Source organism: Macaca fascicularis, chromosome 18, assembly GCF_037993035.2.
Source record: "Macaca fascicularis isolate 582-1 chromosome 18, T2T-MFA8v1.1".
Lineage (NCBI taxonomy): Eukaryota > Metazoa > Chordata > Mammalia > Primates > Cercopithecidae > Macaca > Macaca fascicularis.
In genome coordinates this window covers 76,776,534-76,789,960 of record NC_088392.1, presented here as the reverse complement: position 1 = coordinate 76,789,960, position 13,427 = coordinate 76,776,534, and the positions used below count along the sequence as shown (strand labels likewise).

Sequence of the window (13,427 nt, the reverse complement as noted above, 5' to 3'; positions counted from 1 at the left end):
GTTTTCCATCCAACAGGTTTGGAAACTGAGACACAGGAAAGGCCAATTTAAGCAAGAGAAGATGCTGGAATTCTAATCTAAGGATTGAATCCAGAGCTGCACACTGTTTTTAGAGCCAATTTTCTTGAGTTTGGGAATGTAGTCATGTCTAATGCAGCACCCATTGAGTTTTGACACTCAACAATCAGCATTCATGCTTAGAGGTATTTTTGTGCACTCAATATAGCCCGATAACAACTGCTTTTAAATCTTGAGTGCCTTTCTGTCTGTTGCTATCGCAACAAATGAAAGCAATTCAAGCTATGTTTACTGATAATTTATAAGCAAGTGCAGCAAGCAATAGGAGGAGCTGCAGTAGTTAATGTTTTTGGGAGTACACATAATACTTCAAAAGCTTGCCTCATGCCTTACTTTCTGTTACCAACTAAGTAAGGAACAAAATGGCCTTTTGCAGCAGATGGTCCACTCACCCTTCCCACTTCCACAAGATTGGTCACCATGATGATGCTTGCAGTGTTTTCGTGCCACACCATCCTCCAGAAGTCATAGATGGTCTCCTGCATTGGCCCTGCAGCAAAACAGAACAGAAACTTGTTGTTGTTGTTGTTGTAAGTTTCAACTGGAAAATTTCCGGTGCTTGCAAATACATCTATTAATACCCACATGCAGTTCCCTCACTTTTACAGATGGACACAGGTCTCTAGTGTCAATGCAAAAAGATACTCTTTCTAAAACTGCACCTATAGAAATATCAAATTTTTCATTCGTCGCTGAATTTTCTCATGTCATCAAACATCTGCATTTGAGCTCTTTTTACCCTTCTTAAACTACTACCATGAAAGAAAGTTATTTCTCCATCATTTAGCTATTTATCTCCATAGTACTCAAGAGTGAAATTTTAAAAAATAGGTAACATTACTCTTTCTGCTAACAATTGGCAGATATCCCAGGGAAGTGGTATATAGAATGAAATGAACCTCTACAGGAGAAATGGCCTCTTCTTGTTTCTAATATTTTTCTTCTTCTGTGCTATCTGTCAAATTAATCCATTTTTTTTTTCCGCCTGACTTTCTAAAGTAACAGAGAGAAGTTAAGAGTTTTAAGCAGTTGCGCTTCCTCTCACTGAACATAAAGATTCCGGGCAGAACATGAATAGCCATCTACTTCCTTAGCTCTTGGGATCTGAGCATTAAAAAGCTCTTTCCTATGGCTTGAAAAAAAAAAAAAGGAAAAATGCATATTACAAAAGGCCAGTGCTACAGAAAGAATCGGGTACAGAAAGTTGGAATTTACAATTTCTTTTAATTCAGATTAAAAAAAATCCCTAACTCGACTTTGTGCTCATGCATACTTGAGGGTATAAATGTAATAGTAGAAATCTTTATAAGACATATAGAAAGGCAAGGAAATGAGAGAAATGCAACTTCAAAGGCTTGGAGAGTCACACGGTATATGTGAAATCATACAAACGTTCAGGCACATCCAGGACCAGAACCCAATTGTACTAGGTATCTTGACATTTTAGATTGCCAGAGCTGGAGCTCAAATATTTGAATTTGAGATTTGCTTCTGCCTTTTAACTGGCTGTGTGATTTGGGGCAAGTTACTTAGCCTCTATGAGTTTCAATGTCTTCTTTCTTTATGTACTGATCACAGTAACACCTCTCAAGGTTATTTTGAGGATTCTTGGAATTAATGTATACTTAGGCATTTTATAAACAACAAAGCAATAGAAAGAAAACGAGATGCATTTAAGGATGTTTATTAATAGCTGTCCTTTTGCTGCAGCCTGGACACTGAACAACAGTGACACACCCAAGGGGCCCTTCAGTAACTCCCTATCCTTCTTGACCAATTAGCAATTGGTTCTTGTGTAATTTTTCTTCTCCTTCCTCCCTGTCCAGGCTTCCTTCCTTTCCTTCCACAACACAAATTCCTATCATTTCTCCCTTGCTGCTTCTGACTACACTGTTACCCTCCCCAGAAAAGCTGACTTGGTCTCCTGATGTCTCTGCATCTAATCCCTTTGGGGAAGGGACCATGCACGCCACCTCCCACAAAGCTCCACCAGTCATTCTGGCCACGTCCCTTGGCATGTGCGTGCCATTCTCCTGATGTAGAGGCTGAAGATTTCAGTGACTTTAATCTAAGGTTACAGAGGGGACAAGTAAACATCGGATTCCATCAATCACTACAGTTCTGGCTTGCAGAGAGGTACATTCATTGTGTACTTAACAGCTTGTTACTTATTCACAAGGGGGAGAAAAAGCACTGAGTCCATCTTTGAGCAAACAGCCCAATGTGACCCCTGAATCAAAGGGGGGCCTTCACTAGGCACAGAGGCCTGTGCCACCTACTCAGAAGTTTCCAGAAATAGTTCTGATGACAGTGGCTCTAGTGGATGAATCAGAGGTCCCAGCATCAGGGACGGCTTGTGCCTGCAGGAAGAGTAAAGCCACCTCCCTTGTGAGGGCCCAGCAGGGGTCTTCTCAGAGACACTCTAGGCAGGGGCCCCATTTTGCCACCAACATATTCCTCACTCCCCCCTTCTTGCCAGTCGACATCCTGGGATTGATTGGTGTAAGACCCCTCCTGGAGGAGAACTCAGCCTTCTTTGTTCGCTGCTGTTTTCTTAGCGCCCTAGGAAACGCCTGGCACACAGCAGGAACCCAGTGAATCTATGAATGGATGGTAAGTCTGTATGCATGTGTGTAAACTGTATTATTATGACAGTGTTATGTTAAACCCATACTAGGTATGTCAGATTAAGACATAATGTTTTTACGATTCCCTTTCTCAACTTACATTTCTAAGATAATCTGGAGAAGCTTGAAAACACAGCACCTTTCCTCCTTTTCAATTCATGGAAAGGCGACATCTTCTGCAAGGATTTCTTCAGAAGGAGCATGATTATCTCTGTCCTCAGAGCACAGCCTTGGAGCTCTGGAATTAAACCACTGCTCCCAGGCACTATACAGATCACTCCTCTCAGTTTCCCCACCCAAGGCTCTGCTTCCAGCTTAGCTCAGTCCATCACCCTAGGTAACCACAGTGCAATCCTAGCTTCCCAGTGACTGTTCTCTATGGGAGGCACTGGTTCTCAACTCTAGCTGCTTATTAAAATGTCTGTGGAGATTTTGAAAAATTCTTATGTCCTAACTCAAGAGACTGTGACTGAACTGGGTTTGGGTGGGGGTTGGGTCTGGGTGTGTTTTCAGATCTCTCCTGATCTATAGCATCAAGGACATTGGCTTTGTCTTCCAATCTAACCATCAGGTGCTCTCCTATGGAGTTGTAACTGTGAAACGCCAAAGATTTGTTTGTTCTGAATCTCCTGATTAGTCTAACCTGGCCTGCAAGCTCTGTGAACCATGGAATCCTGTTTTCCTCGGATGTAGAAGGAACTCTATTCATAACATGTCATCTAGGAATATGACCATGCCACCTCACCTCTGCGGCTGGGCATCAGTTAAGATGGCCTGGGTTTTTACATGTTTACATAACTAAATTCGCATTGTCTTTAAAATAAAGGGTGTTTATAAGCACTAGCAGCTCACTTGGCTGGTAATACACACTTAGTTTTTGTGATTTTCTTGTCCATTGACCTACGCTCAAAAAGATTAGGATACAAAAATAAACTAGGTGAAATGCTTTTCAATGCTGAAATTAGATACGTGGATCCAGAAGAACAAAAAGAGTTTGGTGTTAAAATCTAAAAATGAAATTGAACACAAAGATTATTCTAAATAGATCCCAGAAAGAAAAAAAAAAAGTGCAGGCGGAGACATCTCCCTGCAGTGCAGCTGGCCTCGCTCTCTCCTGTCTCCGCTCTCCTGCAGGCACCGGGCGCTGTGCAGCCAACGCTTGGCGGCCGTTCCTTCTGCCACACGCGTGGCTTCCTCCCTGGCCTGGTCACTGTGGTGGCTCAACAGTAAAACAGCTCAGGGGTGGGCACTGGTGATTCGTGGCTGATGATTCAAGATGTTTTTCCAAATGTTCATTCAAATCCTGTTTTTTTTTTGTGGGTTTTTTTTTTTGAGGGTAGAAAATAGGGAAGGTGTCCAAATAAGGTTTTTAATGCAGCATGTATCAATCCTGTTTTTCTTTTCTCTTCCACGTATTTCAAATTATTTCCCAAGATCTCAATAAAGTATTACTCAGCTACCTGTCTCCTGGCAAAATCAGAACGTACCCTCCAGGCCAGGGGAGGGGTGGACTTTACTGTCACCAAAGCTATTCCATTTGGATTCGGCAGCTCCTGGTGGGGTCTGAGTGACCACAACCATTGTGAGCCAACATCACACGTCCAAAGATGTGAGCCTGGTACACAAGGAGGCTCCTCTTAGCACCCATGCCCTTGAAGGACCTAAAGACAGGGGGAACAGCATGGGAGGTCAGTAACCCTTTGCCTTTGACCTGTGAATCCCGAGATCACTGTGGATTGCTCACAGAGTGCACAAACCAATAAACTCCCAAGATTTTTTCAGAGCAAGGAGCTCTGAAAAGCCTCCCTCTCTCAAGGTGTGAACAGGTGCGACTGCAAGACAGGGCATTCGATTTCCGCAGTTTCTGGCTGGGGGGAGCCACTGTAATTGCTGTGGTGGTGCATTTACAGATGTTTGCACAATAGGCAAGACGGTTCATCTCAGCAGTTGTCCCCCTGTGGGAAATCCGCAAGGTAACATCTAGAAATTTCAGTAATATCAGGCCAGTAATACATTCCATCTCCTCCAGCTGGCAGTCACACAGAGGCCTCTGCTGAGGAGAGGTGCAGGCGGCCATTCTTGCCACCACCAAGCTCCAAAGGAAAAAAAAAGGGTGGAAAGTTTTTTTTTTTTTTTTCCAATAAAAAACATTAACCATTAACAAGCAATGAAAAGCATAAATGAAAAACATTCAAGGATGGGCTTTATTGTATGAGTTCTCTAGTTCATGGGAAGTGAGAGATATTAAAAACGATCATTTCAACAACGTATAATATTCAGGTGTGGGTGCCCTAGAAGCCCACACTTCACCACCAAGCAATATATCCACGTAACACAACTGCACTTGTACCCCCAAATCTATAAAAATGATTGTTTTCAAACCTTGATGACCTGTACCCCTGCTTTTCACATTTGAATTTCTATACACCACGTTTTCTATGGTAACTAGAGCTGCTGAGAAGTCAAGGTCCCTTAAGCTCACAGTGGCATTTTCGAGTTTTTTGAAGTAAAGAAAGATAATATAAATACGAATTGGCATTCCATCATAAACAGAATAATACCTAATGTCCTTTAAACACTTACTGTTTCCCAGGTCCTGTCTGAAGTCGTTTACATGTACGATTGCATTACATTTAGAAAACGCCATCCTACGGAACAGGTCCTACTGCTCACCCCCCATTTTACTGATGGAGACTGAGGCACTGGGAAGTCAAGCAAGCTGTCCAAGGTCACACAGCTAGTGAGCCATGGGGCTGAGTTCTGAACCAGGAGTCGGACTCCATTACACCATGCTGCCTCATTTGAACATCGGAAGCAACTCAGAAGGGCCCTACCAGACAGGTGTGTACCACACAATCCCAGCAAGAAGAAAACAGAGAGAACCCATGTTAACCACACGGAAACCACCTCTTTAAAGGTGTTTTCATCTCAGGTCACTTCCCTCCTTTAACTCCTCCAAGGGCCTCCCATGCATATAGGATCAAATTCAGCTTCACAGCACAGCCAGCCCCCAAGCGTCTCTGCTTAGCCGGCAGGACTACTTCAAGAGCACAGCACACCCTGCTTCCCCCCTCTCCATTTCTGTCCCTGCTCCAAACCCCAGCCGCCATGACAACTCACGTATTTACCAAGTGGATGAATACAACTCCCCAGACCCACATGGGGCCTCCCCTGAATCCGTTCCCTACCCCTCAGCCAGGGCTCATCTATGAAGACTGCAAACCCTGCATATCATTTTCCTGTGTACATCTTCCCATGGCTTTCCGTTGCTCTCAGAGTAAGCCCTAAATTCTTTAATAAGGCAAATGCGGTCCCACACGGTCTGTCCTGGACTGTGTCAGGGCGCCTCCCCCTCCCTGACCATCTATCTCCCTCACGCTCCTCCCCAGCGTCCTCCTGCAAGACCCGCCTCTGCTGATGAGTCAGTTAAAGCCTGCACGTCTCCTTGCTGGTTTCAGCTTAGCAGTCTGAAAGTCACTTCCTCAGGCCACTTTTCCAAGACCCAGGTGGAGGCTCCCTGTTTCTTCATGATGTTTAAAGTGAGTTGTGGTGCCAGTGTGTTTTCCATGCATGTTTTCCTAACGTGGCCTCATGCCAAGCTTGCTTTGTTCATTTATACCACTGTCCTGGCCTCACTGGGTGAGTGGTCACCCCTGCACGCAGCAGTTGAGCACTCAGCCTAGTAGTAAATGCCAGGCATTCTGTGAGGTATGGTAGAGATGTAAAGGTGAGTAATATATACACGGTCTCTACCATTTAGAAACTTGAAATTTTCTAAGGGAGAGGTAAGAACAGTCCACACTCTCATGTAAAGTACAGTAAGGTAAACATCCTGAGACACTTAAACCTCGAACTGATGTAATTCCAGCCACTCAGAGGCTGAGATGGGAGGACTGCCTGAGCCCAGGAGTTTGAGACCAGCCTGTGCAACATATTGGGAACCTATCTCAAAAAATAAATAGATTAAAAAAAACCCTTCAGACTGAGCTACGCATACCCTTGGAGATACATAAAGACGATCCAAGGCATATATGAGTAGTTCTTCAAGTATTAATTTCCAGATAGTTAATATCTATAAGGACTCTGCCAAAACTTATTCCCTAGGCAGGAGTCTCCAGCCTCCATATGCAATAGTCTTTCTTTTATTTCTTCTTCTTTTCTCTTTTCATTTCTTTCTTTTTAAAATGTATTATTACACATATTTTTTGACGATTGCTCTGTTGCCAGGCTGGAGTGCAGTGGCATGATCTTGGCTCACTGCAACCTCCGCCTTCTGGGTTCAAGCAATTCTCCTGGCTTAGCCTTCTGAGTAGCTGAGACTACAGGCATGCACCACCACACCCAGCTAATTTTTGTATTTTTAGTAGAGATGGGGTTTCACCAACATCTCGATCACCTGATCTCGTGATCTGCCCACTTCAGCCTCCTAAAGTGCTGAAATTACAGGTGTGACCCTACCTTTCCCTTCCCTTCTCTTCTTCTCTCATCCTCCTCCTTCTCCTTCTTCTTTTTCTTCTTCTTCCTCTTCCTCCTGACCCCTCCCCCTCTCCCTCCTGCTCCTTCTTCTCTCTCTCTCTCTTTTTTTTTGAGACAGAGTCCAGCCCTGTCGCCCAGGCTGGAGTACAGTGGTATGATCACGTCTCACTGTAGCCTTGACCTCCTAGATTCAAGTGATCCTTCCACCTCAGCCTCCTGAGTATCTTGGACCACAGACACTACGCACAGCTAATTTTCGTATTTTTGGTAGAGATGGGGCCTCACTATGTTTCCCAGGCTGGTTTTTAACTCCTGGATTCAAGCAATCTGCCTGCCTCATCCTCTCAAAGGGTTGAGATTACAGGGATGACACACTGTGTCCAGCCTCACGATAGTCTTTCATACACTTGAAAAAAACACCTATCTCAAATATGACCATGGGGCACTGCCCAGCTGTAAAAACCTACAGGTTTGCCCTGGAATACTGGCTCCAGAAACTCACTTCCCTGTCTGAAACAATTCTCTTAGGAGTAAAACTTAGTATTTTGGCTTATGTTACAATGTTCTGAACTTACAACCCCTGACGCAGTAGAGGTTGGTAATATTTATTACTTTGTAATTTTTATTTATTTATTTATTATGAGACAGTCTCTGTCACCCAGGCTGGAGTGTGGTGGCTCGATCATGGTAAGAGGTGACAACGTGCTAGCAGCCCTCACTCATTCTTGGTGCCGCCTTGGCGTCGGCATCCGCTCTGGCCATGCTGGAGGAGCCCTTTAGCCCGCCGCTGCGCTTTTGGGACCCCTCTCTGGGGCTGGCCAGCCCGGAGCTGGCTCCTTCTGTTCTGCAGGGAGGTGTGGATGGAGAGGCGACCGCGGGAGCCAGGGCAGTGCAGCACTCGTAGGCCGGGGCAGGTTCCAGGTGGGCGTGGGTTCCGGGTGCTCCGGGGTCAGCACCTGCTGGGCTTGACTGGGGGAGGAGCTCCCTCTGGGCTGCTGGAGTGCATGGGCCAGCTGTGGCAAAGTCCCATGGCCAGTGCCAGTGAGATGAAACCGGCTGGGCTTCTGGGACTCTGGGAAGGGAGGGGACTTGGAGAACTTTTCTGACTAAAGGATTGTAAATGCACCAATCAGCACTCTGCGTCTAGCTAAAGGTTTGTAAATGCACCAATCAGCACTCTGTGTCTAGCTAATGGTTTTTAAATGCACCAATCAGTGCTCTGTGTCTAGCTAATCTGGTGGGGACTTGGAGAACTTTTGTGTCTACCTAAAGGATTGTAAATGCACCAACCAGCACTCTGGGTCTAGCTAAAGGTTTGTAAATGCACCAATCAGCTCTCTGTAAAATGGACCAATCAGCAGGATGTGGGTGGGGCCAGAAAAGGGAACAAAAGCAGGCCACCTGAGCCAGCAGTGACAACGGGCTCGGGTCCCCTTCCATGCTGTGGAAGCTTTGTTCGTTTGCTCTTTGCAATAAGTCTTGCTGCTGCTCACTCTTTGCATCCGCACCACCTTTATGAGCTGTAACACTCACTGCAAAGGTTTGTAGCTTCACTCCTGAAGCCAGTGAGACCACCAACCCACTGGGAGGGATGAACAACCCTGGACGTGCCACCTTTATGAGCTGTAACACTCACCACGAAGGTCTGCAGCTTCACTCCTGAAGCCAGCGAGACCACGAACCCACCAGAAGGAAGAAACTCCGGACACATCTGAACATCTGAAGGAACAAACTCCGGACACACCATCTTTAAGAACTGTAACACTCACGTCGAGGGTCCGTGGCTTTATTCTTGAAGTCAGCGAGACCAAGAACCCACCAATTCCAGACACAATGGGTCACTGTAACCTCTGGCTTCTGGGTTCAAGTGATTCTCCTGGCTCAGCCTCCTGAGTAGCTGGGGCTACAGGCATGTGCTACCATGCCCAGCTAGCTTTTGTGTTTTCAGTAGAGATGGAGTTTTGCCATGTTGGCCAGGCTGGTCTCCAACTCCTGACCTGAAATGATCTGCTCGCCTCAGTCTCCCAAAGTGCTGGGATTACAGGCATGAGCTGCCATGCCTGGCCATATTTACTCTTTTAAATGGAACCAGAATGCTTTCGAGGAGTGCTGACTTTTCCTGGATGAAAACCGTAAGTGAAAGTTTCATGAGTTTTCTTTCAGGTTTGATATGCTTGAATCTGTGAGGCAGTTAAAAAAATCACGTATCATATTTATCTTAATTACACCAATCCTCATCTTATCTTAGAAAATATTTCATACTGTCTATCTCTTATTAACAAACACACTTGCATAAACATGATGAAAGTTTTCAATATCAAACTCAAATGTTTAGAGCAGGTGCATAATTTCTTCAAACTTCTTCTGGCGATACACAAGAAGAAGGCTGAAGGCCAGGGTCAGTAACTGACGTATGAGGATGCCTGTGACAGTCAAAGTCAGGGAGAGCTTAGGTCTGACTGGCGAGGCAACAGCAGGATTAGCATTGTTGAAGTCAGGCACCTGCCATAGGTCTCAAAGGACAGAGTGCAACTCTGAAGGAGGGGGGAGGGGAGAGGGGATGGGAGGGGGGATGGGAGGAAGGGGGGAAGGGAGATGGGGGAGGGGATACAGGGGAGGGGAGGGAGGGGGAAGGGAGGGGGAAGGGGGGAAGGGAGATGGGGGAGGGGATACAGGGGAGGGGAGGGAGGGGGAAGGAGGGGGAAGGGGGAGGGAGGAGGGGAGTAGGAGAGGAGAGAGGAGGGGAGGGGAGGGACGGTGGGGCTGGCATGTCCTCCAGCAGGAGCCACTTGTTGCCACTTGGGAGGGGAAGGGACTCCCATGGGGCCCTCTTGTAAGAAATGTAAAATTCTGATAAGATTTGCAAGTTGAGTTTAGGAGTGGAAGACAACCCTGACAAATACTAAAAACATGACTAAGGAAAGTTCCAGTTTTAGAATCAAAGCTCGGGAAAGTTAGAGAAAGAAAACAGAGGAAGAAGTGTTTGGTTGTCGGAATGGACTCTAGGGGGGGCACCTGTACTGCAAGGAGATTTGATCAGGTGTGGGCTCAGCCTTAGGTGTGACCAGCTGTTAGCAGCCAAGGATGAAGTAAGTGGAACAGGAGGAGCAAGGTACAGTGGGCTGAGAGAAATAGTAAACTGAGCCCAGAGACCCAAAGCCAAGTCCAAAGGCCCCCACTGAGCTCTCCTGCATGTTCCAGACAGACGCCAGTGTCCAGAGCAGAAGTGTCTACTCTTTCCATTGAACAAAACTCCTAAGACACAGGAATCTGTTGAATGTGAACAGCAAAGAACAGTGAAATCATGGTCCGTATTAATGAGAGGAAAAGTTTAAACATATTTTATAATTTTACAATTATTATGGCAAGAGCAGCTCCCTGGGCATCCAAATGGCTGGTGGAGATCTGCAGCAGAAATGTCCAGGTGGTGATGGGTCCGGAATCCAACAGACAGCAGCAACGTGGCTGCAGGGGATGGCTCAGCACAGGGAGAGCCTGGGGGCAGGAAGGTCAGAGCTTGTAGGGCAGGGGCCAGGCCCTAAGCCAGCCTCGTGTGGCTGGCACGGCCAGTGTGGGCTCCAAGGCTCCCCAGTGTGGCAACGAGGCTCAGGTGGGATCAGGAACCAGGGGATTGGTGGATAGGCTGACCTCTTGATTCAGACCAGGGAGGACTGGGGCTGTACTAGGAAGACAGTGTTAAAACCAAGGGAGACTCTTGCCATCCCTAAAGCTCTGTCAGCAATAAGAGATGCCAAGGCTTCTAGCCTGGAATAAGGGGAACCCAGGACAAGGGTGTTGGACAAATAAACAGGTACAACTAGACGGCCCCTCTGCCAGGCAGGTGCTGGATGCTGCTTTTTTTTTTTTTTTTTTTTTTTTTTTTTTTTTGGAGAAAGAGTCTTGCTCTGTCGCCCAGGCTGGAGTGCAGTGGAGTGATCTCAGCTTACTGCAAGCTCCGCCTCCCAGGTTCATGCCATTCTCCTGCCTCAGCCTCCCAAGTAGCTGGGACTACAGGCGCCCACCACCACGCCTGTTTAACTTTTTGTATTTTTAGTAGAGATGGGGTTTCACCGTGTTAGCCAGGAGGGTCTCGATCTTCTGACCTTGTTATCTGCCCGCCTCGGTCTCCCAAAGTGCTGGGATTACAGAATGATGGATGCTGCTCTTTATACGCATGATCTAACTCATTCCCCACCACAGCAGTGTGAGGCACCTACTCCAGCACAAGAAACAGGCTTAGGAGACGAAGTGCCTTTGTTACAGCTGCAAGGCCAGTATGTGGCAAAGCTGGAATTCCAATTCCGGTCAGCCCAGCAACACTGTTCTGACTGCAAAATGAACTCACCTCCTCGCGGAAATGTTTGTTTCTAGCATGGTTCTGGGACCTGAAGGAGGGAGTGTGTGGTGTGGGTACACACCGAATGGCAGAAGTGCGAAGCGAAAGGGGAGGGACGTGAAGGCGAAGCAGCTGCAGGAAACCTGGGCTCCATCCTTTGGGCACTGGCAGCCCGTTCCCTCCATCAGCCATGAAGACGGCTGAAGGTGGGACTTGAACGCAGAAGACGATGAGCCTGAGAGTCAGGCATTTATTTTAAAGCTCTTGCTACATGAATAAAAGTGGTCCTAAACTTTTGATCCATGATTGCTCCTGTTGCCATTGGCGATAATCTATAATAAGGGTTATGAAGTCAGTCACTCAACATTTACAGAACTAGTTGTCCCTTCGGTGGTTTTCTAAGTTTTTATTATAAAGCTTTATGTGATTTTTCAATATGATGCTTCCATAACACTTAAGTCTATAATTTTACATTGAGTAGCTTTTCATTTTTACAGTAGTGAGAGGTAAATGGTAAAATATGCCGCCATGCTTTAGGGACTGAATTTGCCTCATGTGTCACAGAAGTGGTAACAGTGACACAGAATATACTTGGCTTCAGCATTAATAATCCTTAACATCACTTATTTGATAGTTGCATTTGTTCTCCCCTGAGGCTACTTATGTTAAAATCATGCAATTTTCATGAATACTTTTTTGTTTCAGCTGCAGAAAAGGAAAAGCAAAGTTGAGATGGGTGGGTGCAACGGACGTGATTTGCTCATTAGCCCAAACTGCTAAGAGTATCCCAAGAAAATTACCATTTAAAAGTAACAAGAGAAATCAACTAATGAATTACAAGCAAACACGCTGAGAATTGTTCTATGATGGGGAGAACTGGGGAATACTTTAACCTAAAATCAAAAATATAACTGGCCTGTTAAAAATAGCATTTTCTAAGGACAACTCTCACATGAAAAACTCTTTATGTCTAGAGTTACAGGGTTAGAAATGTACACCCGTCCACTGGAATTTTAATTTGGTGATAGTAAAAGAAAAGAAAAGCTATAACAAAATATACCTTTTTAGAATTAGTGTTGAAAGTGATGACTTAAATAATAAATGTTAAAGAGTGTTTTCAGTTAATAAATTCCAGTGATGCCACACAATGACACATCTCTTCTTCTCAACTGGAGGAGGTTTTCCTGCGACAAGAGTGTTTTCCCTTCCCCTGGCCCTCTCTGGTTGGCAGGCACTTGCCGTTTGCCCAATTTCTTCTAAATTGACTTGCAGGTGTGTACTCTTCTTATACCTCCAATCAGGAGTACACTTTCTGCTGTATCCATGATTAGACTTGCCTCCGGAACACACAACCCACATGTTGATGCTTACATTTCCCCCATTCCATTCCCCAAAATTCTCCTTTCAGACTGAGGTAAGAAAGTGTGACAATACAAACCATCTGACTATTTGTGGCTTTCTCTACATAATTAGTTTCATGGAATGTTTGTTCCTGGCTGTATTTCTAAAACATATGAAATCCTGATTGGACACCAAAAGGTTATGTCAAATTTCATTAAGAGAAAATTGGCATAAACCAAATATTAATGGACAGGTTTTAAATAAACACTAAAATAGCCTGGGAAACCTCTGTCTATAATATGCTATATAACCCTTCAACCATCATCTCTTTTCTCTTTTCTGGTTAATAATCTTTTCTTTTAATCATTTGTTCAATTAAAATGATTATGAAATGTTTAAAAACACAAAAAGGATAAACAATTACATAGTAGATATTATTTAGTATGTCTTAATAAAGATAAATTTACTCAACAGCCATTTTCTTCCTAAGAAATACAAGGAACTTACCATGTTAAAGCGCCTCTCTAAAACGCCCCTGTGTAATTCTTATCTCAGGAACTGCTTTCAGT

At 45.2% G+C, this 13,427-nt stretch overlaps 1 protein-coding gene across 17 annotated transcripts in view; it reads right to left on the bottom strand.

Annotated features, from left to right (window-relative positions):
- PTPRM (protein tyrosine phosphatase receptor type M) overlaps positions 1-13,427 on the bottom strand; it is an 847,035-nt gene that overhangs the window by 64,291 nt on the left and 769,317 nt on the right. For all 17 annotated transcript variants that reach the window (XM_065534197.2, XM_065534199.2, XM_065534198.2 and 14 more), the window contains one exon: positions 471-568. In XM_065534197.2, coding sequence (XP_065390269.1) covers positions 471-568 — 98 coding nt within the window. The remainder of the gene's footprint in view (positions 1-470; positions 569-13,427) is intronic.